At 40.6% G+C, this 26,697-nt stretch overlaps 2 protein-coding genes across 3 annotated transcripts in view; one reads left to right on the top strand and one right to left on the bottom strand.

Annotated features, from left to right (window-relative positions):
* Positions 1–8,912, top strand: prg4b (proteoglycan 4b). The gene is made up of 15 exons (XM_028586831.1): positions 1–81; positions 179–263; positions 626–742; positions 920–1,042; positions 1,469–1,549; positions 1,674–1,730; positions 2,325–2,384; positions 2,492–2,785; positions 3,519–4,328; positions 4,860–4,946; positions 6,002–6,138; positions 6,308–6,464; positions 6,608–6,712; positions 7,134–7,262; positions 8,371–8,912. Exons 2-15 carry the CDS (start codon positions 197–199, stop codon positions 8,466–8,468), a joined length of 2,322 nt encoding a protein of 773 aa, XP_028442632.1. The 5' UTR covers positions 1–81; positions 179–196; the 3' UTR covers positions 8,469–8,912.
* Positions 8,506–26,697, bottom strand: part of tprb (translocated promoter region b, nuclear basket protein) — a 26,850-nt gene continuing 8,658 nt past the window's right edge. Inside the window, exons 22-51 of one of the 2 annotated variants that reach the window (XM_028586829.1) lie at positions 25,983–26,149; positions 25,246–25,398; positions 25,023–25,139; positions 24,324–24,527; positions 23,967–24,154; positions 23,064–23,211; positions 22,625–22,762; positions 22,343–22,474; positions 22,120–22,226; positions 21,785–21,995; positions 21,468–21,614; positions 20,988–21,186; positions 20,683–20,876; positions 20,101–20,174; positions 19,430–19,623; positions 18,951–19,241; positions 18,304–18,455; positions 18,119–18,199; positions 17,444–17,632; positions 17,163–17,315; positions 14,467–14,560; positions 13,602–13,756; positions 13,365–13,433; positions 13,157–13,245; positions 12,564–12,673; positions 12,329–12,427; positions 11,954–12,104; positions 11,355–11,476; positions 10,220–10,315; positions 8,506–8,788 (exon numbers count right to left, since the gene is read on the bottom strand). In XM_028586829.1, the coding sequence (XP_028442630.1) occupies positions 8,739–8,788; positions 10,220–10,315; positions 11,355–11,476; positions 11,954–12,104; positions 12,329–12,427; positions 12,564–12,673; positions 13,157–13,245; positions 13,365–13,433; positions 13,602–13,756; positions 14,467–14,560; positions 17,163–17,315; positions 17,444–17,632; positions 18,119–18,199; positions 18,304–18,455; positions 18,951–19,241; positions 19,430–19,623; positions 20,101–20,174; positions 20,683–20,876; positions 20,988–21,186; positions 21,468–21,614; positions 21,785–21,995; positions 22,120–22,226; positions 22,343–22,474; positions 22,625–22,762; positions 23,064–23,211; positions 23,967–24,154; positions 24,324–24,527; positions 25,023–25,139; positions 25,246–25,398; positions 25,983–26,149 (4,274 nt within the window). In that variant the 3' untranslated portion in view covers positions 8,506–8,738. The remainder of the gene's footprint in view (positions 8,789–10,219; positions 10,316–11,354; positions 11,477–11,953; positions 12,105–12,328; positions 12,428–12,563; positions 12,674–13,156; positions 13,246–13,364; positions 13,434–13,601; positions 13,757–14,466; positions 14,561–17,162; positions 17,316–17,443; positions 17,633–18,118; positions 18,200–18,303; positions 18,456–18,950; positions 19,242–19,429; positions 19,624–20,100; positions 20,175–20,682; positions 20,877–20,987; positions 21,187–21,467; positions 21,615–21,784; positions 21,996–22,119; positions 22,227–22,342; positions 22,475–22,624; positions 22,763–23,063; positions 23,212–23,966; positions 24,155–24,323; positions 24,528–25,022; positions 25,140–25,245; positions 25,399–25,982; positions 26,150–26,697) is intronic. The other variant, XM_028586830.1, reaches the window with a different exon arrangement.

Here is a 26,697-nt window from a genome sequence, read left to right on the forward strand (position 1 = left end):
GGAAGTCTGCCGGTCTCTCTCAGCCTTTTAAAAGCAGCCGAGGCAAACCTTAAACAGGATTCTGACAGAGGCTCAGACAAGGTAGGTTACCTTTAATTTCATCTTTTCTCTCTTAGGGTTTTCAGTCCTGATTATGAATGCCCTCCGATTTATTTATTTTTTTGTGTCTCATGCTTAGTTTCAGATTTACAGAAGGATGTCTTCCGCTGTACTTTGTGCTGTTATTTTGCTGGCATGTGTCTTCACATTTAGTGCTGCTCAAAGTAAGTATTACTGTATGTGTGTGACATTTTTACTGCATAGAAAAACATTTAACTTTAATGCAATTTTCAGTATTCTGACTGCCAGAAATTTGTTTTTTAATGAAGGGCTTTCCTAGAATGTGTTTTCTGTTCTTGTACTCGTTCATGTTTACTCTGTTAATAATTAATACGAGAGTAGTGTCTCTGTATTTGTCACTACTTCAGAAATCAATTTCTGGCACAGTGGTATTATTTACACACTATGTCCTCAAGTAGACAATGTTTTGGGACAAAAGATGATGCAAAATGTAAAAGCACAGATGCCATTATGTCCCTCTCTGACACTTTTTTTTCTGTTTCAATGTACTCTTTCTCATAAACAGCGAGCTGTAAAGGTCGATGTGGTGTTGAGTACTACAGGGGTTACATGTGCCAGTGTGATTATAACTGCCTGTCTTATGGAGAGTGCTGCAAAGACTATGAATCCCAATGCACCACAAGTGAGTTTTATAATCATTGTCAAATGTTTTTATGTCAATTTATTACTAATTTTCCTAATCCCCATCCCTGAAGAGAGCTACCTTTCATATACTGCCTGAATGTTCCATATGAATAACAAAATAATTATATCCCTGTGTAGTCTTGTTGTATGAGTCTGTTGTGTTTGTGTGCAACAGAAAACTCATGTAAAGGACGGTGTGGCGAAGGCTTCAAAAGAGGCCGGCTGTGTAGCTGTGACTCTGACTGCGCTAAGTACAAACAGTGTTGTCCAGATCACAAGATGCACTGTGATGAAGAAGGTAAGCCTTGTCTGACAAAGTCAGCATGATTGGGTTGGTTTTTCTGCATGTTAACCTCGACAGATGTCATCCACAGTTTCACACTCAGTAGCATTACCATGATATTTGCTGTCCAGATTAATTTTAAAGTGGTCACACATCTTTGGAGTCTTGGATATTTGGTGGTCATGATGGTCATACATGATCAGCAAATACAGTGATGGTCGTGTGACAGCATGACTGCATGTTAAAGTCAGCCCTCCCCTTTCTCATGCAACAATTATCATTTCAGATGAGTATTTGTGCATGATTGGTGAAGTGAAGCCAGGATTAATCTGACATGGCATGTCCACCAGCATGCGGAGTAGCATGCAGTGCATGCAGTAATCTGCACAAATGCATTGGGTTAAATTTGACAATATTTTCTGTTTCGGTTAATTACCACAGAAGAAATCAGTGGAGCAGCCAGTGCAACAGCACCAGTGAAGACTAATTCATGCAATAATGTAAATGATAACAAACCAAAAGGTATATTTAAATTGGCAATTAGGTTGATTTCTCTCCACATTTTGAGTAATTTAGGATTTAAGGCATTTAAGGTTTTTTTACAGGGTTAACTCTCAAACCTTTATTCGTGAATATATTAAAACAGAGCCGACTCTGAATGAAGCAACAGAGACTTCTTCAATCAACGAGGGAAACAATGCAGGTGACTATGCTTTTGAAATATACATATACATCTTGAATAACTGCTGCTCCAATGACAGAAACTAATGCTCATTACCTAAATCATCTTCATGAGCTGAACTCAGTGGATTTAATAAGGCATACGTCAGGAAGATGGCAGGAATATGTTTACGTTTGACTGCCACACTGTGGCTCTGTTACTGTGGTTTGCTTTGGTGGCCGAGCCAAGAGAAACAAGCCCCACTGGCCAAAAGAAACACAAGGAAGCAGTGTTGTCATGAGTGTGTAGGAGGGTTACGGATAACATAGGCTCAGTCACAAGAGAGGAAAGCACAAAATGAAGCCAAGAAAGGATGACAGAACATTTTCTTGGGTGTTTTAATTCACTAGTTGGCTTGGAATAGTTTTGTGGGTGGAGTATTCTCTTGCATCCGTGTTACTTCTCTCTCAGGAGGAAGACATGTCGTAACATTTCCGTCTGGAATGCCAAGACATTCAGAGTCAGTGATGTACATGCTCAAGAAAACAAATGCAGGAAAAATAGAGATAGTATTTACAACACAATTAACAAGCAATTCTTAACATTTATATTTGATTTTGCCTTATTTGCTCACAGATGACCATTTGATTCCGCTGGTCAGTCCAACATCATATCCACAAGATGATCCCAGTGATGGTGAGCAATGATGTGCATGGATAATAAATCTAGCTAAACGTTTTTCCCCCAGTAAAGTTTCACGAGTGTGACAACCAGGTGTGCACCTCTTCTCACTTTTCCTCTAGATAACTACAGCCACATTTTTCCCAATGATGAGTTTTCCAACAATAAAGTTGAGGACCCAGAGGCAAGTCCAATCCCAGAGAGCACCAGCGGCTATGGATTGTCTACAGCTGACCTACCGGATCAAATTTCTACTGAACCCACCCAAAATCCAGACACTCTGGAGTTCAGTACAGAGTCATTTACAGTCTTCTCTCAGAAACAGACGACTCTCTCAGATATCGAAAAAACACAGGCCGATGACAGCCCCACCACCCTTTACCCCATCATCGAGGAAGCCCCCACTGAGAACACAGGTAGGTGATGTCCAGGGATTAGCTGGCAGGCACAAATAGATGGGTGGCAAATTCAGGGAAAAACATGAAGAACCCAAATAAAATGGTGTTACCACAAACTACCAGAATAGCTTCAAAGCTCCTCTGCATATATTCTCAAATACTATTAACTATACTGGAAGATAAACACCATTATTCCAAAAGATATCCCCCTCATTCCCTCATGTTTTGATGATGGTGGCAGAGAGCGCTGTCTTACATCTCGATCCAAAATCTCCCATAGGTCTCCAATTCTAGTGACTACAAGGGCCATACTACATTAAAATACCTTAATTCTTTCTTTAAATCATTGTTTAAAAGAAATCCCTTTTCTTCCTCTCACTACTCCTATTCTAACTTAACTTAAAAAAATAGCCACCAGTTTTTCTAGTGGCCAATGTCTTATACTTGTCTTTGGTTTGTGCAATTCATATTTCCACTGTAGAGTGATGTTTTACAACAGGTTTAAATAATTGCATTTTGAATTATTGTCCATATTTGTATGGAAAATAAATATTTTTCGAAGGAGAAAGGTCATTTACATGCTTATCAAACCATTCAGTGTATACAAGTATCTGCATTTGTTACATGTATGTACTCATTTATTCACGTTTTTTCCTTTACTTTGCCACCTGTACAGCTGTCATTAGTTCAATAATTCATTAACATGCTTCTTACTAGCGTTGAATTCATAATCATGTTTGTCCTCCTCCAGGTGCCAGTGATCCTACCATCTCATCCGAGACAAGAACAACTCTCCCTCAGCCCACAGCAGCAGCTGATCATGTCTCCCGCCAGCCTAGCCCAACCTCAGGACCCCAAACTGAGTATTCTCCTACAGCCGACACCCCAGAGCTCCAGACAGCGGGGCAGGCAGAGGTACAGCCTGAGGGTGACGTTCTTCCTGATGATCCGACTGTAGCCTCCTCTGATGAGCCAGATGTTACAACCCTACCCTCCAACACAGCCTCCTACACACCTGTGGCCCCAGTATCCGCAGGAGCCACACAGGACCCTTTTACAGTCCTGGAAAACTCTCAGGTCACCACTATCTCTGCCTCAACGCTGGACCTGACACCCAACCCAGAGGCAACCACTTCAATTGCCAGGCCAGATGATACTGAGAAAAACACAGACAGCGTCACAACAGGCCCTCCATCTTCTCTGGCAGACCTTGAAGATCCTTCCACCAGTGTTTCTCCTGCAGGGCCTGGGGACTTGCCAGAGCTTGAAGCCCCGATTACCCACATTCCCTCATCCACAGAAGCAGTGCAGGATGACACGACAGATGAAGTTACAGCAGGAGTAACCACTAAACCACTAAATGTCACTCCAGACCCAACCAAACCCACAACACCTATAGCCACCTTAAAACCCCAGGACAAACCTGACCCATACAACCCATTGCCAGTTAAACCAACTCCGGCTAAACCTACCCTGGCTAAACCCAGCTCCAAACCTGAGACTAAGCCTCGGGACACTGCACAAACTCTCAACATAGATAATTCCAGAAACTACCAAGCAGGTAAGAAATGTTCTTACCATCGGTCTGGATTCTCAACACAACATCCAGTGAAAACAAATAGCCTAAAGGATTAATTCTGTGACTCTGAAATGGGAAATTGCAATGAGAGTATTGAAATTCTATTCCCGTAGTCTCTGCTGATATCTAATTTATTTTACATGAGTCTAACACTATTGCAAAAATGGAGGCCTCTAGTTTCTGGCACATATTTATTACTGTTTTCAGCCTGCTTTATGAGCTTGGTTGTTTTTTCATTATGCCTCTGGGTGAACAGAGCTTCCTTCAAAGCGTAGCTACGATATATATAATGTCAATGGTGGCTGTTTTCCCACTCTAAATGAATTAAACACTCCTTTAAAATTGAAATAACGCTCAAATACTTAAAAGAATGGAAACAAGTCCTTAAAGCTCCTGGAGCACAACATTACATATAACACCCAGTAACTCAGTCTGTGATTGCATGGTTTCTTTGTCTTATTGTTTGTTTATCCAAACAGATGGTTTTTCTCACAAAATGTCTTTTTTTCTCAGATGACAGCAACGATACAAATCTGTGTAGTGGGCGGCCGGTCAGTGCAGTCACTACGCTGAGGAACGGCACAATCGTGGTTTTCAGAGGTTAGTGCCAGCCAGGCAGCTGATCCAAGAATGGTATCACACATTAAACCAAATACCAGTTAATTACCATACAAGAGAGCAGTGATGGAAAATATATTTTCTCAAGAACTCAACATAACAACCGTTTTGAGGCGCATGTTTTTTTTAATGATACTCTATACATCTACGTCACCACATTTCATAGGGAAATCTGGCACTTTATTTTTTCTTCACTACATTTATCTGACAAGTATAGTTAGTTACTTTTGAAATAAAGATTTTACATAAAAAAAACTATGATGAGTTTTTAAAATAGAATACATTGTTATACATATTGAATACATACGAGTTGTTAGGAGTTCCATCAAAAAGTGATTTCTCATGACCCCTCAGATTAACCTTGTGATCCTTTCTTGGGGGCCCGGCCCCTAGGTTGGATACCACTGGACTAAATTATTTAAAGTCTATAAAAAAAGAATAGTTGAAACTAGCTGCACCTGGACCAGCTAAAACAGTGAAATGCTATTATTATTTAAGACGTGTCATAAATAATAATATCACAAGGACCATGGTTTTACATCAAGAGTACTTTTACTTTTGATACATTAAGATGATAACACTTCTGCACTTTTACAATTTTGAATGCAATAACTTTTACCTATGATGGAGTATCCTACATTGTTGTATTGGTACTTTTAATTAACAGATTTGAATACTTCTTCCACCACTGCAAGAGTATAACAAGTACAAAAAGTAATGACCTGAGGTATATAAAAATCTGAATAAACAATGTATATCACCATGACAATATAATATGTAATTCACACTAATTAAAAAATACAACAAACTTTGTTGTTACTCTGATGGTAATCCTGGCTGGATTGGCTGGAACGTGGTTTCTTATATTTTGGTGCACAGCCTGTGCATTCCGGGGGCAGGCAGCCAGCAGATCAAGGAGAGATGCCTACGATTTGAGACAAAAATAAAATCACGCGGAAACCATGCAGGAACTCATAGTGCACCTTTAAGTAATATTGTACATTGGACCACACTAATGTAGAAATGTTGTTTTTTAGGACACTACTTCTGGATTCTGGACAGCAACATGGTGCCTGGTCCGGCTCGCGGCATCACACAAGTGTGGGGTGTCCCTTCCCCCATCGACACAGTGTTCACCCGCTGCAACTGCCAAGGGAAAACGTACATTTTCAGGGTACATTTACTCATCTCATCCAAACCAATGAGTGCATTTGACAAATCTGAACTATATCAGGGTGCATTTCTGCTGTTAAATACAGTCTTGGCTCTTCTTTGGTGCCACATTTCCTCTTGAGCCCTCTTATTTTGTAAGGTTTTAATGTTTTGGGTTGTGATCTTTGCAGGGATCCCAGTACTGGAGATTTGAAAATGATGTGTTGGACCCTAACTATCCAAAGGTCATTGCAACAGGCTTTGATGGGCTTCGGGACCACATCACAGCTGCTCTGTCTGTGCCTCAGTACAGTACGAGGACAGAGTCAGTTTACTTCTTCAAGAGAGGTGATAAACTGCATTTACAGAGTCAAGCTAATTATTATCTTTTTTGTTTCTTTATTCCATTTGTCTTAATGTATTTTTTCCTCAGTATGAAAGTATTTAAATACTGTGTATATCATGCAAATGTTCTTGACTGATTCTTCCAGGGGGACTTGTTCAGAAATATTCCTACCAGTTTGGCACCAGTCGAACATGTGGCAGGAAAGTCCAGTATCTTTACACACCCCACAACCGAATTGTTCGACAAGCAGGTAATCCAAAAATTAAACATTCACAAGACAAAAACTATTTTAACCAAATTCATCTCAACAATGACATGGATTGCATTTTATTTCCCTGATTTGTGTGGTCCTGTATAAATGTAACCATAATGAGTGTGCTGGGTGTTTGCTGAGCATTTTAACAGATTTACTTGTAACTTATGTAAACGTGTTTTATTTGAGTTACAACACATGCAGCTCTCTGAAAACGTGAGTCATGCTTTTGTGGAGGTGAAAGGGGCATTGAGGTCCATCTTGTAAATAACTGACAATGGGAAATAAGTTGGCTGTGTACAGTTATTGGGACTGTAACTGTTGAAGGGTTGTGATCTTTAACAAAAGAATGTCAAAAATAAAATACGACATAAATAACTATTATGTGAATTCCCTCATTTTACCCTTTTGTTTCCAGTGTCTGCTCTAGGGCCAGCTGTCAACATCAGGACATCTTGGAGAGGTTTCCCCTCCACCATCACAGCTGCTGTATCCATCCCGAACAATAGAGAGTCAGAGGGATACAAATACTACGTCTTCTCAAGATGTAAGTCATCCATACACACCCGTGCTGTCAGTCATATCTCTCTATTGAACAGATTTTGGGAGTGGATTTAGTTTTATTTTTAAGATTTTTTTCTTTAAAATCAGTCTAGTACTAAAAAAATGCGTTTGCAAATAACATTTTCAAGCTCTATCTTCTAGCCTGGTTAACATCAGTTGAGAAGGGTCTGGAAGTCTGGAAGGTTCATTCGCAGCCCATTTCCAAAGGGGTGTCACCGACGGACGCCGCTTAAATGCCTCTGGGCGCAATTGGATAGACCTAAAACCAATCCGAGTGATAAAATAGCTCACGCTTCAACGTCGCTGCGCTATCGTCATCGTGTAAAGTCCGCCTCAACGGTGTTGATTGGTGCCTCGATTTTGAAAAATTGGAAATGGGCTCTTGGCCAGACGGACTTGCAGAGTCTAGGCTACCTATCTTCTGCACATAAAGGCCCAAATGTCGTCATTAAAGAAGAAAAAAAAAACTCCTTGCCTTATTTTGGATTAGCTCCCCACAAATCTTGGTTACTGAAATAAAATGTGAAACTGGTCTATAAAGATTTCTTCGTTTACAATATTTAATTGCTAATCTTCAAAAGAACGTCCTTCAATTGTCTGCACCAAGACTTGTTAGCTCCATTCACATCATGTCTGACAGGCCTAACGAGGACCAGGTGTGTCAGGGTGCGGTGGGGTATTAAGCAGATGTTAAGGTCATTAAGGGTGGTGTCCATTCACCTACGGTTCAAACGGAGTAACCACAGTAAAATATTCCATTTTAATTATAGCTACAGTTTGAAGAATACGGTGATTCCCGTCTGAGTAAAATATTTCACTCAGTTTAATCATCAGGAGGCATTGGTGTCTAGTTGTTTGCCATTCAAGAAATTACATTACAGCTTTTAAGATTCATGTCCTGCTGTAGCCAAAAGCTGTCCAAGTTAACGTTCTGAAAACTCTGAGGTCAGGACCATTGGAAGATGCAAGAGATTCTGTTGTATGACACTTTCATGTTCACTAAAAACTGGCATTAACATGGATGAAAAAGTACATACTGAATTCCATGTATTAATTAAAATGCTTCATCAACCATTCTGTTTCTTTTGCAGCCAAATCCTACAACGTGAGGCTGGATGGTAAACTTCCCGTCATTGCTACTCCTGCAGCCAACGAGTCACCTCAGAGCAACAACTTTTTCAAATGCTAAAAGACTAAAGGCTAAAATGAAAGAAAGTTGTCTCATATCAATTTTTTTCATAGTTTTAAAGTTTATTACATTCTTCATAAAGCACACCGCTTCAGCATGGACTGATTACAAAAAGGTACATTAAAAAAAAGAAAAAAAAGCTAAACTAAAAACAGGCTTCAGAACAAGTGAACATTATCAAGGTTGAATACAGAATCTGCACACGCTGATTGAAAATGTGTAATGTGTTTCTGATGGGAATCACAAGTCATCGTTGTCTAGACGAGTGCTTCATCTCGCAAATCGTCTCCCATGCACACCTCGAGAAGGAAATCCCTGACCTGTTGGGATATAAAATGTTTCTGTTCAAACAAAGCCTGCATACTGATGTAAAGATTTTATACATTGGCTGTATGACCTGTATGAAATGTCAAACAATTGTTTCCTCTGCTATTCTCATCAACAATAAACTGAATTACACCAAAATATATTAAATGCTATGACTGGTAATTCAAATGAAACAAATGCTTTGAGATATATCTATATAGATAGAGCTATATAGATATATCTATATAGACATATATATTAAAAAAATTAGACGTCATTGTCTTGTAATCCACAAGTTTTGGGCATCCTTTTGTTACTATTATTACTATTGTAAACTATTCCTGCTTAAATCACAATATTATACCATGAGCAAATGTTAGGGGTGTGACGAGACACTCAGTTCACAAGAACGAGATGAGATATTATCACTATTTCAATTAAGAAATATGACTGGGAAGATGTATCTACAGAGGACTAAACCGAAGGGTGGGATGGCCCTGCCTCATTTTCAGCTGTATTACTGGGCATGTAATATAAGAGCTCTCTCATTTTGCATACAGGAGGGGTCGATAGAGTGGTGCAATATGGAAAATAAGTCATGCTCACCTTCCTCTTGGCCAGTTATAATTTATTCAGCCTTGTCTACCCCCCGTCCAGCTCGACTGAGTAATCCAGTGGTTTCCAACTCACTTCTTGTATTGATTTAAGACCATTTTAAGATGAGGGGAGAACATTTCTCTGTTTAATATCACTAAAAGTAAAGTTAGCTTTTGCTTTCTGCTTCTGATTAATAAAAAAAAATAGACCGAAAGAGAGCGATCTGCGCCAGTCAGCGCCACACTGAACTGCGCGCTGCAGTCCGTGTGTCAGGCGCGAATGAGTGACTGAGTGAGTGCTGAGTGAGTGCGAGAGCGCGGCCGTACCCTCTACGTTCTAACGCTGGGTTTTACAGGCTGCTTTTTACAACTGCAACTCTGCTGCCTCTCTGCAAAAGTGAACTAATAATCAACTTTGCGAATGGGCGGGGGATATTTTATGCTAATTTAGAGGTCCGAGACAGCCTCATCTTCAAAGCTGGATGTATTATAAGTCCAACCAGGTTAGGCTCCGTCTACTGGCTGCTGCTCTGCACTTGTGACCGATATCCAGAGACAATTTTTACCTCGATGAAAAGTCTCGTCACATTTTAATCTCGCAAGATCTCGTGGGACGAGATCTCGTCACACCTCTAGCAAATGTTAATCCTTTTGTGATGCTTTCATTGGAGTAAACCAGATAGGATTTAAATGCTTTTTATTCATGTTTTGATACATTTTGTTATGTTGCCAAACTCAAGCACCCTGAAAATGAACCATGGACTAAATACACAAAGTCACCGTGTCCCTGGAACAGTTTCAAGCTCATGAGCAATGTCAGCACCATAACCTCCCAATTTGTGTGCTTACCTCCTCTCTTCATGCGGCCGCCGCGGTGTTCTGGCCAGCGCTGCAGCTGTCTGCTGTGTCCAAGTCTAGAGGGTTTAAGTGGAGCACTGCTTGTATCTAGAAAAAAAAATATATAACCGCAATCGGAACTGAGCACTAATTAAGTCAACAAATTAACAACCATTATAAAATGCCAATTAGTAGTGGCACTTTAAGTACATTCAAATGTCAAAGAAAAGAGGTGGGCCTTGAGCGGTGCTTTGAACGACTCAGTAGAGGGGGCAGATCTGATGTGATGGGGCAGTTTGTTCCGCAGACTGCGGCCCGCAACTGAGAACGTAAGTGACCTAGGGGAGGGGGTATAGGGAATTAAAAGGTCAGATAGGTATTAATAAAATATAATGTATACTTTATTGATACCTCTTGGGGAATTTACATGTTATGTTTATTACACACACACACACACACACACACACACACACACACACACACACACACACACACACACACACACACACACACACACACACACACACACACACACACACACACACACACACACACACGTTGGAGAGATGTCAGAGTGAGGGGGCTTCCCATGGACAGGCCCCCCGAGCAGTTAGGGGTTTGGTGCCTTGCTCAGCTCTCCAGCTACTAGTGCACACTCTGTACTTGGTCCATGTGGAGACTTGAACCAGCAACCCTCCGGTTCACAAGCCAGGTCCCCACGGAGTTAGCTACTGCCGCCCCCAAAAAGGGAGCCAATCCATGCAGTGCTTTTAGTACGTACCACAGCTGCCCGTACAAAGTATGTACTGTTGCATGCAGTATGAACACAATTGGGACATACCATTTCTTCATAACCTTGCGCTTTGAACTTTGAGCCTCTTGCTCATATATGCTGCTCAAAGGATTGTGGGTCAGAAAAGCATGCCGGCTTGCTTACTGCATCTGATCGGATGCAGTGGGACTTGTACTTTGACTGGTATTTTTGGCATAGAGCATTTGACATACTATGTATTGGGACTGAGTAAATATTTTTCTGGCGTAGTCAGTCTTAAAATGAACAGGGAGCCAGTGGAGTGTATTAAGATACATAGAGGGCTAAATTGTCATTCACAGTAGGGATCTGCACAGTCATGTGGCTACACTGTACCTGCAGAGCTAGAGGAAGGCTCCTGACTGGTGGAGGGAAGGTTGGCCTTGTCATATTGCTGGCCTGGCTCCTCTATATCTCCCTGCGAGACCACTGGATCTACTGACACTTCTCCGCTGGACCTGGAATAAACAGACCCACACACAACATGCTTGGGATCTGATCAAAATAAACAGTCATGCAGTCTTAAAATCACCTGTGAAAACATGAATGCAAGAAAATAAAAAATCAATCACAAGATGCACTTATTATAAACCTGCTAACTTTTACATTTCTCTGTTTGTTCATCTCACTTCAATTTTGTTGCTGCAAAATGGGATTGCCAAACAAACAAACTGACCAACACATATATAATAATAGGTCGATACTTGGCATCTGTGAATCAATACAGTATTGCCACATAAAATATCACGATACTATGCTGTATCAATTTTCCCCCCACCCCTAATTTCTGATATGAAGCCTACATGGCAACAAATAATGAATGTTGCAGTTAAAGGGCAGGGCTTGCTGACTGCCAGACATCTGAATTCCAACAGCAGCCGGGAAAAAAAGACACATGAAAAGATTGACAAACAGCAGAGAAGAGTGAGCCTTACCTATCAGTGTCTGGCTCCAGGAAGACGTCGTCTCTATCCTCCCCTGTAGCGGCTGCTGCTGGCAGGCCTGGTGTGGACGTGCTCACCATGGGAACCGACTGGGAGGAGTGCTCAGCTGTGTCAGACTGTGCCACCTCTGAGAAGATTGTTACTGGAAGACAAGAGCATAAAAAAAAAAAAAACATTATATACACACACACACACACACACACAGATATTCTTGAAGCATCTGATAACACTCCCAAATTTGACGCTTTCCATCCAGCTTACTGACTACTTTCAGAAACTGTTAAGTAATTTGATGAAAAGGGTCGGTCTACAGATAAACGGAACAGATGCTTTATATCAGACTGACAGACAGATGGAAACAGCTACCTGGTGCTGCAACTTGTGACGGTGTGGTGGGAACGCTGCGTCCACCAGACTCCTCTTCATGAGTTGCTAGGAACAAGGGGCTTTCATACATCCCAAGACCTGAAGACAAATAAAAAATTAAAAGTTTTCACATTTCTGTGAAGAAGAAAAAAAAAACAATCTTTCTGTTGCAGTTAGCTGGTGGGGTGTTTAATGCCGTTTTACGCAGACTGCACAACATGTGGCGGCGGAGTACCTCCTTGTGATGCGAGCTGTCCCAGGTCAGAGTGCAAGGAGGAACTTGTCTGTGGCATGTCGTCTGAGGGACCAAACCTGAAGCGAGGTACACCGGCCACTTGGGGAGAACTGACAAACAAAAAACAAACAGTCATTCAGTGGCATAAAACAACAGAGTGACAGCAGTCCCAGGTATTTTAGGTCCTTTTCCCCCACTTTTTACTGTTAAATATAAATATTATCTAAATATTCACTTTAACCTCTGATTATAAAATTCAAAAAAGGTAAATGTATGTACGGAGGGATAAATGTCCAAGACCATAACATAGCAATCTGTATGAAAGTTTTAAAGTAATCTAAAAGATTGAAAGAAGTTTGAGTGATATGGCAAAATAGAAACTTAAAGTACTTAATTAAAAGAAGCAACCAACAGTACAAGTATAGAAGTTAAATCTATGCAGTAAGTAATCTAAAAAACAATAACCAAACGCCATATAATGGCAGAAATGACAGATCATGTACCAGTGGTTTTGTTAGTATTAAACACAACATATCAAATGTTTCCTCGCCACTCCTACTTCCTGGTCTGTGTCCATTGTGTGTGAGACTTACTGAATGGCCTGGTCAAAACCATCTGAGCGGTGTGGCACCAGAATGGGAGTGCTGGGAACCATCCTGTCATCATCATCAAAGAAGTGCTGCTGCAGAGAGAGATGGTAGAAAAGTGGTGAATACAAACCAACACACACAAAAAGGTTTCACACTCTCATTTCTGTAAATAATGAAAGGACTTAAATCGCTGATGTTCTAGAGGACTTACAGAACTGCCCGGCCCCCCGGGAGTGAGCTGAGGGACTCTGCCCACTGACTGACGACGAACAGGCATACGCTGTGGGGTTACAGTTTACAAAATTGATTATCATAGCTTGTGATCTACACAGAGAGGACATTAAAATGTCAAATCAATATATCCATGAATAACTCAAAACAATAAAAATTATATTTAAGTTTATATTCTGCTTTTCCTTATGGAGGACAAATTACTCTTCCGTTATACCTGAACCTGAGCAGGTGGTCCCAGTTCTGATGTCGGGGCAATGTTCAAGCGAGGGGGCAGCTGATGTGTTGGTCTCCGTGGTGACTGGGGCATCCGTGTACCAGAACTTGTGATGGGTTGTTCTGAGGAGTACGTCTCCATTGTACTGCCCTCGACTAAAACAGTAGAAATGCTCAAATAAGCAGAGGTCCATTTTATTTGAAATAAATAAGAATTGGGAACAAAAATGATAAAAACCCAACCAATGTATAGGCTCTAAAATTCAGATTTTGTGACTGTTTTTTTTAAACAGCACAAATCCAAAACAAATTACTTGAAAGCATCCAAAAGTTACTAAAAATGAGAGAAAGTCATGACTTGCACATTCAAGAAACAAACTAAAATTCTTGTATTTATTTTAAAAAGGGGTACATTTATGTTGTAGGGAAGAACTGAAAAGGTGTGGCACACTTTGTAAGTTCTAAACATTGTTTGGGTTTCCAAAAATAATTACATTTGAGAATCTGGCTGGTTCCCTAATGGAAGTAGTATTATGTGTTTTTTCTAATTATGAGCCCCGACTGGTCTAATGTACTCAAGTTTAACGTTGACCCCCAGCTATATAGGGTCTTAAAATAACTTGAATCGTTAGATTCATTTTCAAAGTAAAGCAACCTTTATGTGCCCTTGTTAAGACCTTTTTATTGCATTTTGTCTAACACACACGTACAACACTTCCGTTCAGACAGACAACAACATATTACAGCTTTCTCAGTCATCGTCAAGTGTCAGATAATAATTGGATGGCGGGACAGTTTGTGAGCGCATGTGGAGACTCTGAGGTGGATCTACGTATGTGCGTTTGACAGGGTTTCCTGGATCTTACAGCTGTGTGTCTGGGAATCTGCTGGCCTCTGGGTGGAGTCAGACGCCCCCAAACTCTCCTCTGTCTCTGTGCCTGGGTCTGTTACATCAGCTCCCTGAGAAAGGAAAGAACAAAAGGAAATAAAGAGAAAAAGGGAAAACCAAAGAGAATTTAAAAGTTAAAATGTATAGTGAAAAAAAAAAAAAAAAAAGAGAAAATGAGTAGAAAAGACAAACGGGGTAGAATTGGAGAAAGCAGGTTATGGATGGTTCCCACACACTATAGATGCCAGGATATACTGGCAGAGCTCAGGATACAGATTATGATTCATTTTCTCCCTATACGGAACAAGGGTGCCCTTCAGAAAAGGCCAAAAACGATGAGTAAACACACGTATGCTTCCATATGTGCATAAGTTTAAAATGTTGAGGACCCATAAAGAACCCACAGACAGCAGGCAAATACACAATTTTTAAATTGGAAAAAAACATTAGTTTGTCACTCTATTTATTCAATCATTTTATTTATTTGTCATGTGAAATCATTTTAATCATATTCTAATGCTTTGTTTGACTGTTTACTTACATTTTACATGCATTTTTATTAAACTCAGAGTTTTTCTTGTTTACAAATTTTCTGCTTTGTGCTGCTACCTCTAAAAAAATAATCATTTTTAAAGCTAGCAGACACACCCGGTATTAACTGTAATCCACAAAGACAGATATTCTATTTGTATTCAAAAAACTATTCCAAATTCTTTCTCAATATTGTAAATTCATTTTCCAACCTGACTGCAGAGATGAGGAAATAAACAAACAATAAAACAGAAAACCTAATCATGAAGCCAACATGGATACCAAAAGTAAAAATATGGGCCATCAAACATGATCACCATGAGGAAACATGATGATGTGTACTTTAAAAAGAGAGCATATTGTGGTCATGCATGGTATGATAAAGAATACATGCAGAAAATCAGCAGATTTGGCAGCCCATTGACTATAAATACATTTCACCAAAAAAGATCAACACATGGGAAAAATAAAGAGCATGTTTATTAGATGTAATTGTATTCAACTAAAAAGAGTGGCCCAATAATTTGCGTATTATGTTAGTATAATTTAATGTGTTAAGTGCTTTTTTCATAGTTTAATAAATATATTTTATTACAAGATAGCTTTAAATTACTCAGATTTTTTCTGATTTGTATAGGTCTTTTTTTTTTACTTTCCACTGTTCACGATGACCCCTCTAATGCCTCTGAAATGTCTCATATTTTAATTGCTTGGTAAAACAGCGGGTATGGCCCTTTTCCTTCTACCAACTGCCTTCAAAAGTAATCAATTTATGATTTAATGTCCAAACCACCCCCACAACAGTGGTTACCAGATTCCCCACATGTAGCTTACAAGTGAAAGACCGTTGACGGTCCCTTGCAGACACTGACTCATCCCACTGAACATATTCAACTAAGACTAGAGTAAAAAGGTAAACAACTAAAGTCAACACACAGCAATACACAGCTTTCACGCAGACAGAAAGTTACAACACAGGGGCAAATTGCAAGTGAAAGTCAAATGACAATGTCAAAAAGTGTGTGTGATCTGGAAAAGGTACGTACATTTTTGACTGAAAGCGTGGGAAAGGTTAACATGGTGTACTGGATGTGAAAGCTGTGTGTGCGGATGTATAAAAAGTGTTAACTGTGAGTACATTATGTGTCATAGGCAATCAAACCTAGTTCGTTTGATGAGGGAGTTGTCCCTAAACAATGGAAAGAGGCAACTGTTGTCCCCATACCAAAAACTTTCCCTCCAAACATTTATGAAACTGAGGCTGATCTCATTAACAGCTCAGCTCTCAGAAATATGCAAACAGTTTGCTGCGCACTGGATCTTATATGACATCATGCCAAATCTAGATCCTATGCAGTTTGGCAGCCAACAGAAACGTTCCACAACACACAATCTAGTTATTTTGATGGACTTTGTGTACAAGGCCTGTGATGTTCCGGGTTCAGTGTGCACACTAACTACAACTGATTTTGCCAAGGCCTTTGATGCTGTGGATCAGTCTTTTTTTTTTTCAGCCAAGGAACCTTTACAAGATTGAGAATATACCAGAACCCCCTTATGTATGTCCCTTGGAATAATTTGACATAGCCATTTTTGTTTTACACTTCTATGGTCTTGGTTATGTGAAAGAACACCACAAGAGCAATGTATGAGAAAGATAGAAGAACCTGTATTAAACATATTTGCAGATTTTAAGAGTCAGATTTGTTAGATTACAAAGTAATCTGTGAACTATTAGATTACAAAATTTGAATATTATTGTTGAACTATGAGGCCAAATTTATAATAAAGCCAATGAACCTGGAAACTTTTCTCGGGCCCCTGGCAGAGTGTTACTCTACTTTAATTGCTGTAAATCACAAACGAACAGACCATCCCAAGATGTCGGCCTGTGAGATATAAGATCACCAATCCCCTATATGTGCAGACTCCTAAATGACAGCGGATTTTAGATTTCAGATAAGAGATATCAGTTTTAGCTTCGATAATTGCGATTTTAAGTTTGGGTCTATTTTTAAGTTCATTATGTTGTGGTCTATTTAATATTGGCGTCATTTTTAAAAGGCAAAATAATTCAGTATTTTTAATGACAATTGTCTATAAATCTGTGATAATGCTGAAAGGTCAACAAACTAAATAAACCTCTGTGTCGTCCCCTTCGTAAGCCTCGTTGCCGTCTCCGCTCCCCTCGTTACTGTCCTCTCCTTCCTCCCCCATCTCTCCGTCGTCATCCTCCTCATCCTCTTCATCTTCCTCCTCCTCTTCTTCCTCCTCTTCCTCCTCCTCATCGTAGTCCTACATTGAGCAGTGGTCACATCATTAATGGCAGGAAACCAAGTGTTTTTTTTAAAAGACAAATTCTGCGACTGGTTTTTAATGCCACTTTTCTTTTCTTTTTTAAATGCTCGACAGAAACTCCCTACCTGATCTTCTTCCTCTTCATCTTCCTCTTCCTGGTCATCGTCACTCTCTGTGTCTGTTACTATGACGATCACTTCGTGCTGCAGCGGTTCAGATGTGTCACTTTGGGTCAGGGTAACCTCTTGGTCCATCTTGTCGGACTGGGAGGCTGCACCCTCATCTCCTTCCTCCAGTACTGGAAACTCCTGTGTCTGCAGGGCAGAACAATGGACACTATAAACAACATGCAGTCTGCTCATTTACACTCTTTTGGAAAAGGTAATATCTTCCATAAAAAGGTTTGATACATGTAGTTCCAACAAATAATTACCACATGCTTTAACTACTCCTGCCTGTTACACTGTATACGGTTACATTCTTTCCAAGGAGATAAAATTTCATGGTGAGTCTATAGCTATAAGATTTCTTGATGATAAAAATCATGCAGCAGGCCATAACTCTCCAGCATCAAAAGAATGTTAATGTTTTTGCAACAGGAAATGTAAAAGACTTGCAGCATATTTATATTTCTGAAAAGCAAAAGAAAAAACTGCCAACTCTGACTGAAGATACTCTAATCATTACAAAACAATGTGGTTAACAGCAAAAGTGAAGATAATGTTGAGAAATGCTAATAATGTTGTTACTGCAATGAGGTCTTTGGGATTTATTATTATTTATATTAGGTTATGGCCTACCTGGCTTGCTTCTGCACCGTCTTGACTGTCGGTTGGTACCACCCCCTCAGCCTCAGCACTGTCCTCCACCAGCACCTCCTCCTGAGGAGAACACATGACACCTACATGACATAACTGTACAAGTTTGCAGATCATTTAAAACAATGAAAAGACCTATTAAGATTTCTATGTAACCCCCTCCTCACCTCTGGACCCACTCTTTGGATGATGCGCAGCTTCTTAGGTATAGGAGCCCTGGACGTATCCTCCTGGGTGGACTCTGTGTCAGTGACCATGGTGGCGCTTTCCTCCTCCTCTCGAGGCCTCTTGGACATGGAGGTACCTGGTGTTGCTGAAACTAGAGATAAGGCATGGATATGGTTAAGAATTCTCCCTTCTGAAATGATACTTTAAAACCACCCCATGTCTAAATTGTGGATTAATCCACAATTTTTTTTTGCAGCAAATAATCAATGAAATGGGAACTCAGAGTGACTTACACTGGATAGCTGTACCAGCAATGTGGGCCTGCATTCATGTCTATCATTGTTTGATCTTTAGCAGCATGAATGGACTTGACTGTATTAGTTTCCCAAAGTGTATGATACAATTCTAAAAATGAGCATCTGTATAAACATCAATACCACCACATCACTCCAAAATCTGCAAAACAGGAGCCTAGGTGTTAAATCAAACCATCAAATATAAGTTTATTATATGTATACCTCTGCTGTATCTCCTGTACATCTTATATACCAATATCTTCCCAAAATACAGCACTAATATAAATGTGTATCGCTATTCCATTTAAAAACCCCAAATTATCTTAATTTTTAACAGTTTAGTTTCTCACCAGTCCCAAACACAGAGGAAGTGGAGGACGTTGAAGGCCATTCCACCTGCGAGCTAGGGGTTGCCTCAATGACCACAGGTGATGGCTCCTGATTAGCTGGCTCTGCATGGGTCATGCTCTGTTGCTGAGTGGGTTGGACAAATGCTGTGGCCTGTGTCTGGGTCTGCTGCACATTCAGCATGGGGCTTGCTAAAGTGGTCTGGACGTTGGGGCTGGCGGAGCGCACCGAGCCGCTGGCACTGCCGTACACAGTGACATGCTCCACTGGTGGGCCTTCAGTAGACTGCATAGCTGTAGAGGATTTAAGTTAGTGGAAAACAGATTTAGCTTTCCATTGAGCCTGTAGCTGCATTTATAAGACTTAACACACGCACAGGGAAAAGTCCTTTACTAGAATAACTTTTGACACTCATCTTTAGGGGCAATAGTCCTAAGGCTGGTTTCCTACATTGGAAGCTTATGTCTGAAGCTAGACTTACCTTCCTGGGTCTCCACCTGTGTGGTGGGCATGACCGTAGCTGTGGGTGTTGGGGTGGGTACAGTAGCTGGGGTAATCATTGGCCTGATGCTTGCTCTCGGAGTGGGTTTGTTTCCCGGATTGACAGGCTGCTTACTGCCTGTAGCCACAGGTGTTGGCTTAATGTTGGCAGTTGGAGGCTCAGATGTGCTGGCACTGACAGAGACAAAGACCAGGACATGAATAAAGACCCTACTAATGTACATTTTAAGAAAGACTTGACCAAGTCACAGGAAGTGTACTAAAAAACATCCCAGAACGGCAGGAAAAATTATGATGTGTTCACTTCTATATACATACTTGCAAACTCAGAAGGGCTGAAAAACGTGACACATCATTCAGTTTCCTCTAACATCTGTTTTCGGAGCATCAGAGAGAAGCGGAGGCATTTAAGTGGCATCTAAATAAGGCACCTAAATCCGAGTTGCTATTCTGTCCGGTAGAGAACGGTCGTTAAGGCTGTATCAGCACCCCCCGCCACGAAATAAAAACTTCGGATCTACACGATCCACGTGGATGACATTTTCCCATTCAAAACGGCGATTTTCGCCGAAAAGCGACAAGTTTGCAGGTATGTATATACCCATGTTGCACTACAGTGGAAACGATTTTTTTAGTGGTTGTGTATCATACCTGCCCCTGTCTGTCGCTGGGGTCGTCTTCAGACTGATCTGTCTCTGTTCTGTGCTCCTCTGCTGTTCCTGGGTCTGAAAATCAGGACAGAAAGACAAAAGTCATGATGGGAACCAATCAAGATACTGTAGTTTCACCAAACTTGTAACAATGCCACTTGAGATGCTTTTTTAGACATCAGGAAGTTGCCATTCTCCGATCCAATCTAATTAACTTATCAATTATGTATTCAAGACATTGCCCATGGACAATCCTCCTAGTTGTTTCATATGACGTAGAGGTAACTAACTCTTTAACTCCATTAACAAACCTGAAAATGTAAGTTACATTTTACAGTGCTGAAAAGTTTATGTTGTTTCTAGGAATGTATGGGAAGGTACTGACAAAACTAACATGTAAAGAAGATTTTATTTGTAAACAATAACACTGCTGATAAGAAAAGTTCCAACTCTTTTCTTGACATCCCATGTTTAGCAAATTACCCATTGCATGTGTTAAACTTCAGCTGCATACTTTCTGTAAAATGAAAACAAAAAATTGTAAATGTGTGGCTTGCGAAGACTTTAAAGCAGACTCTCCCACCTTGCTGGGACCTGCCTCAGGTGGCTCGTCTCTCTGCTCTTGTCTCTCTTGTTGGCCTCGCAGGTCTCGCAGTTCTCTCTCCTGTCGACTCAGGCGGCCCTCGTATTGAGACTTGAGAGCGCTCACCCGCACCTCCAGCTCCTCACGCTGCTGCTTTAACTCCTCATTTTCCTTCTGCAGCTGGTCTTTGGAGCCTGGACATAAATCATTTAGGTCAGAAACATGTACTAACATTACAATAGGGGCAAATAAAAGAGGCATGCATTATGGGTCCATTGATTGTAATATGAAGGACAGCCTCTCACTCATGAGCTGGTTGATCTTCTGCTTGGCATAAACAATGGCCTTCCTGGTCTTCTCCTCCTTCTCAGTCATCTGCTGTCTCAGCGTGTCCTCCTGAGAAACTTTATCCTGCAGCTCCTGCCTCAGCCTGGTCAGCTCTGCCTGCAGCCTGGAGGACTGTTCCTGGGCATTACGCCCTTCAGTCTCGCGCTCTGTAACAACCTGTCACAGGCCAGGAAGACATGATACTAATGAATCTATGCATGTAGAAAAAACAAGCGTATTTGGGGGAGCACTGTCTATATAAGACTTTTTTCAAGAACATTTCTGCAGTGATATTAAAAAGGTTAACTATGCAGGCTATATAATCTTGCAACCCGATCAGTGTACGACAAGCATGTCCTGCCTCCCTGACAGCAGGCTAAGAAGAACACTAGTCTAACAGCAAAGCGGACAGTTCAGTCGAAGGCGTTGGCTGAAACTTGTGTGATGTGTGGTTTAACCTTGTTGAGGTTCTCCAGCTGTCCTTCCAGCTCTCTGGTCTTTGCTTCGGCCTGGTTCAGAGAATCTCTGAGGCTCTGCAGCTCCTGAACCGAGGCTTGACGAGCCACCTCCTCTTGGGATGGACCTGCTGCAGCCTCGGCTACCAACTGGAGGATACACAGTATCAAAGGTTAATTATGCTCAAACAAGCACAACAGGGGTGGCTTTAGGCAACTATTCAAAATGGATTGAACAGATCCATACAACCATGCACCTTTTGTTTTAAACTTTGGATTAAAGACTAAGGTAGTGTGATTAACAGCTACTGAGCTCTTACCTTGTCGTGTTCCACCTTGAGTTCATCATACTGAGTCTTGTAGCGGCGTCCAATCTTCTTGACCTGGGTAATAGTTCGCCCCTTCTCCTGGAGTTCCTGGTTCTTGGTCTCCACTTCCTTCTTCAGAGTATTCCTCTCATCAGTTATCTTACTAACATTTTCACGCAAGTTCTGTATCTGGCTTTGCAGAGATGCCGTTAGATTATTGCTCCTATAGAGAGAAATAAAGAGATTGTGAAAATGATACTAAAGTTGCAGAAAAGGAACTGGTGGGATTAAATAAGACACTTAATATCCTGGTCAATTAAATTCAATAGTTCATTTTAATCCCTCACCTGAGAACCTCCGCTTTAAGTCTGGTACCGTCCTCAGTGAGCTGCAGAATGCGTTTGAGATGGGCCTCCTTCTCCGGATCGGAATCTTTTTGCTGGGTCACCAAATGCTAAAAGTACATGAGAAAAGGTTTTGCGTTAGTGGTGGGAAAAAAAATGTGGCTTATGTATTTCTCCCCTTCTTACAAACAACATTATGTATTTTCTTTGTAGTCTTTTCCCTTACCTGGGTTCGAGCTTTCCAGCGCTTGATCTCCTCTTCCAACAACTTCTTCTCCGCCTGCAGCATGCCGCTCTTCTCACTTAGCTCAGAGTTGGCCTGCTGCAGTGGCATGATGTCGGACTCCAGCTTTTGTACCTGAAACACAAAGAAGATGAGCTGAAACGTCTTCATTTGGAGGCCTAACAGGAGTATGTCCTTTTACTTAATTTGGCAAAATAGATTATATCATTGGTGCATAGCATATTAAAAGGGGGGCACATCAAATACAACACTTTTCAAGGATACCTTAGCTTGGGTTTGCTGCAGTTCTTGCTCCATCTTGTCCTTCTCCTCTCTCAGCATCTTGTTGGTCTCCATCAGGATGCTCATAGTTTCCGTCTTCTTCATCAGCTCATCATGCTGAGACAAGGTCTTTGCGGTCACCTGAGTAGGATTAGCATTGGGCTATTAGTCACATATGGTTTCTCTCTAGGTTTGAGTCCTAGTGGCCAGGTTAGACTCATGTCTTGTGTATTTCGTTAAGTAAAATGTCCTTGACCTCACTTCGACCTCCATAGAGGAAAGTGAACAAATAGAGGATTTCTTTTCACAAAGCAATGAAACTTCCAGGAAAACAGATTCTCTATCTTCCTATTGACAATCAACTAAATTGACTGATCCACAGATAGGATTTTTTTTAGTGGACAGGAGAAGAAAATAAAGAAAAACGAGCAGAAAAACATACCTGCATCCTCTCCTTTGCAGCACTCAAGCTGTCCTGCATCTCCTTCAGTTCACGTTCCAGGTGCTCCACCCTCAGACGATAACGCAAACTCTCCCCTTGGGCAATCTCAAAACGAGACTCTGCAATCTCCTTCTCCCGTCGCACAAACCTGTGATGGAAAGCAAATAAGGATATCAAAAATGATGAAGAACATGAAAGGATAGGAACAAGACCATGGGAAGGCATACTAGTAAAGATTGCAGCGTCCAACCTCCGCTTAATTTTTCCAAATGACATAAAGCAGCATAAACATACAACAAATTATATTGGCAAGGTTCCTTCAATCAATCAAATTTATTTATAAAGCACTTTAAAAGCAGCCAACGTTGCACAAGGTGCTGTACAGAAAAAATTTAAATAATTTAAAATATTTACAACATCTACATTTATAACATAAAACAGTATCACAGTCAAAATAATTACACAAAAATGTCAGCCTCTGCTGGGAAAGGCCAAGGAAAAAAGGTGGGTTTTAAGAAGAGATTTAAAAGTAGACAGTGAAGAAGCCCGTCTAAGAGGCAGAGGTAGCTCATTCCATATTTTTGGAGCTGCCACAGCAAAAGCACGATCCCCTTTAAGTTTCTGCTTTGTTTTAGGAACACTCAGGCGCAGTTGATCAGCTGACCTAAGTGAGCGGGTCAGAGTGTAGGGGTGAAGCAAGTCGGACAGGTATGATGGGGCAAGACCATTTAAGGATTTAAATACAAGTAAATTAATTTTAAATTGGATCCTAAAATATACGGGGAGCCAGTGGAGGGTAATGTGCTCATATTTACGTGCTCCTGTTAAGAGATGCGCTGCAGCATTTTGTACCATCTGAAGAGTACACAAAGGATAATGCAATTTGAAATAAACATGCATTACCTGAGAATCTCAAGGACTTGGTCTTGAGATTTGCCCTCCTCAGCCAGGGAGATGTTCATGGGACTCTCACTGGCAGCATGTTGCAACTTGTCAGCCATCTTGCTGCTCATCGTCTGGATCTGCTCATGCAGGAGGGTGTTCTGCCTCTGCAACTCCTCATAGCGGCTCTCCATCTTCGACATCTCCTCCTATAATATGAGCAAAGAAATTAAAATTAAAACTTATTGATCACTTCTATTAAAAACAAGCAACTGGAGAAAATAATCATTACCACCTTGAGTAAAATATGATTAAATCAAACCCAAAATAAATGCTTTTAAACTATGTTATTATATCTAATCCGGTCTATCAAATCACCTTGATGATCTTCTCCTGCTCCCCCCAGGAGACTCTGGCCTCCAGTAGCTCAGCACTGACCCTCTGGGCTCTCTCATCCAGCTGGTGTCTGAGCCCAACAGCCTGCAGGGCCTGAGCCTTAGCAGCCTGCAGGGCTTCCACGTCTGCTGCATGCAGCATCATCTCCCGCTCATACTTATCTTGTGCTTCGGCTGCCATCTTAGCCTAGGAAATTGGAAAAAAGATTTGAGATAATCATTGCATGTTAAGGTAATATCGATCATCTTTTCACTGCCTGATCACCATGACATCTGGTTTACTAGATGTCTAAGAGATATAGAAATAGCTGTTTTTGACATTACTTGAGGTTTCAACGTGCTTTGTGATCACTCAGAGAGGTATTTAGAGAAGGGAGACCTATATAACCTATACACCTATACAATTTGACAGAATATAACAATATGTAATTAATCTCTTCTACTGATAAAATAGCAAAAAAAAAATTTTAATATATAACTAATAATTTTAAGAAATCCATATTATGTTAAATATAGGGGGGGAAATGTTGACATAAGAAATTGCGGTGGCTTATGCACAGCTTCCTCTGTGGGAACATTCTCTAAAGATAGATGAGATAAGGAACCAAAAGGTGGTCAGTATCAGGTACGCTGAATTTAATTAGATTATCAGTAATATGTGATAGCTGTGATAGCTGCTTACTTGCTCCTGGCTGTCTTGTAGAGCTTGCTGCTGCTGGGCTTCAACTACTGCCAGTTGCTGTAGCACCGCCTGGTGATCTGCCTGGGCACTGCTCAGACTGTTCCTTAGACTGTTCATCTAACAGACACACAACAAATAAAAAATGAAGAGTGTGACTTACTTGTATAATGTCAAATAAAACTGAACACCAAAACAGTGCTTAATAATGTGGGATTTAATATACCTGTTCCTCCAGAGAGGCCAGGGCTCTCCTCTTCTGCTCTTCTAAATTGTCTTTGTCTTTCTCTGCTTCCAGAAGCTTCTCCTCCAGCCTATGGTGCTGCTTCTCAGCCTCCTTTATACGAGCTTCAATGGATGAGCGTGCCTGCTCAGTTACCTGGTGATTAGACGTTTGCAAATATAAGTATTTTATACAACAATGACCTTCATTAACTCTAAAAAAATGTACCAAGGTTTGTTTTTGCCATGTTTTAAATCAAAAATAAAAATGTGTGTATTTAGGAAAATCTGTATTCTAACCAACATAAAATGCCATGACCTTTGCAGTAAAGAATAAAACAAATTCAAACAGGGCTATTTTTATTTTATTTTTTACAAATAGCCATGTTATTTGCTTAATTGGCAAGAGGCATGCTGACAACTTTTGTCTAACTCAGCAAGGTTCTAGGTAATAGTAGGCAGCCGCATATGAAAATTAAATATTGCAATAGAAAGTGGTGTCAATAAATTTCCGCACGTTAGAATTCAGTTAATTGAAAATGCAGCATTTCTCAACATTGCATTTTCAAATATCTTACAGTGTAATGGAATTAATTACGATCTTTATGTTTTTGTCAGATCGTTACCTGGAGTGTAGTAGTATTTATATGTGTTTTTATTTTAAAATCGTCAACGTTTTTATGGTTATACTCAATGGTTTTATGAGAGGTGGAACACTGACAGTTTGGGTTTGTTTTGCACCTGTTTCTCTTTATCCAGGGACTCCTCCAGGCTCTGAGCCATGGCTCTGTACTGCTCCATGCTGGAGGTGGCTGCCCTGAGGCTCTCTGCCAGCTCTTCTGCCCGGGTTTCAGCCAGCCGCAGGCGGCACTGTAGGTCCTCTCTGTCTTGATCTGAACCCGGCAGGCCTGAAATCAGAAAGCATCACGGGCAGAAGTGAGTGACGAAATTGGACAAAAGTAATAATAGTATGCTTTTAGGAAAGGAGGGTGGATTATGGAGTAAGTACATTGTTAGAAGTATGTACTTAAAACCCACAAACATTTGAGAAGAGTGTGGCTCAGACATTTTATATTGTCTAAAAATGTGTCTCTCTTACTGGATCCTATCTCATATAAATTGTTATAACACCAGGAGTTGAAACCATAGCATCCTAGCATATTTCTTTTGAAAAAGTAGGTCAAGTCAACAACAAAAATAGACAATTTATTGCTCTTATAAAATTCCCAAAAATGCAAACTAGCATGTAAATGGTGATTGCAGTGCACAATAATTACACAGACAGGGACTTTACGAGAAGCCATAAACGAATTGACTTCCAGTGACGTTAACCTAGGATTTATTTTGCTTACATTTATGTGGTCATGGGATTTGATAACAACCATTGGAAATACTATACATTTAGGTGTGTACATGTAGGGATTCCTCTGTGTATTGTGCTGTGTGTTATGTACGT

This window comes from Perca flavescens, chromosome 9 (genome assembly GCF_004354835.1).
Source record: "Perca flavescens isolate YP-PL-M2 chromosome 9, PFLA_1.0, whole genome shotgun sequence".
Taxonomy (NCBI): domain Eukaryota; kingdom Metazoa; phylum Chordata; class Actinopteri; order Perciformes; family Percidae; genus Perca; species Perca flavescens.

What these genes read in the sequence shown, in the direction of transcription:
- prg4b (XM_028586831.1), top strand. Translation starts at nt 197, where the DNA reads ATGTCTTCCGCTGTACTTTGTGCTGTTATTTTGCTGGCATGTGTCTTC. An exon ending in AGCCCCCACTGAGAACACAG is followed by an intron (nt 2,786 to 3,518) that starts GTAGGTGATGTC and finishes GTCCTCCTCCAG; the next exon opens with GTGCCAGTGATCCTACCATC. An exon ending in CACAATCGTGGTTTTCAGAG is followed by an intron (nt 4,947 to 6,001) that starts GTTAGTGCCAGC and finishes GTTGTTTTTTAG; the next exon opens with GACACTACTTCTGGATTCTG.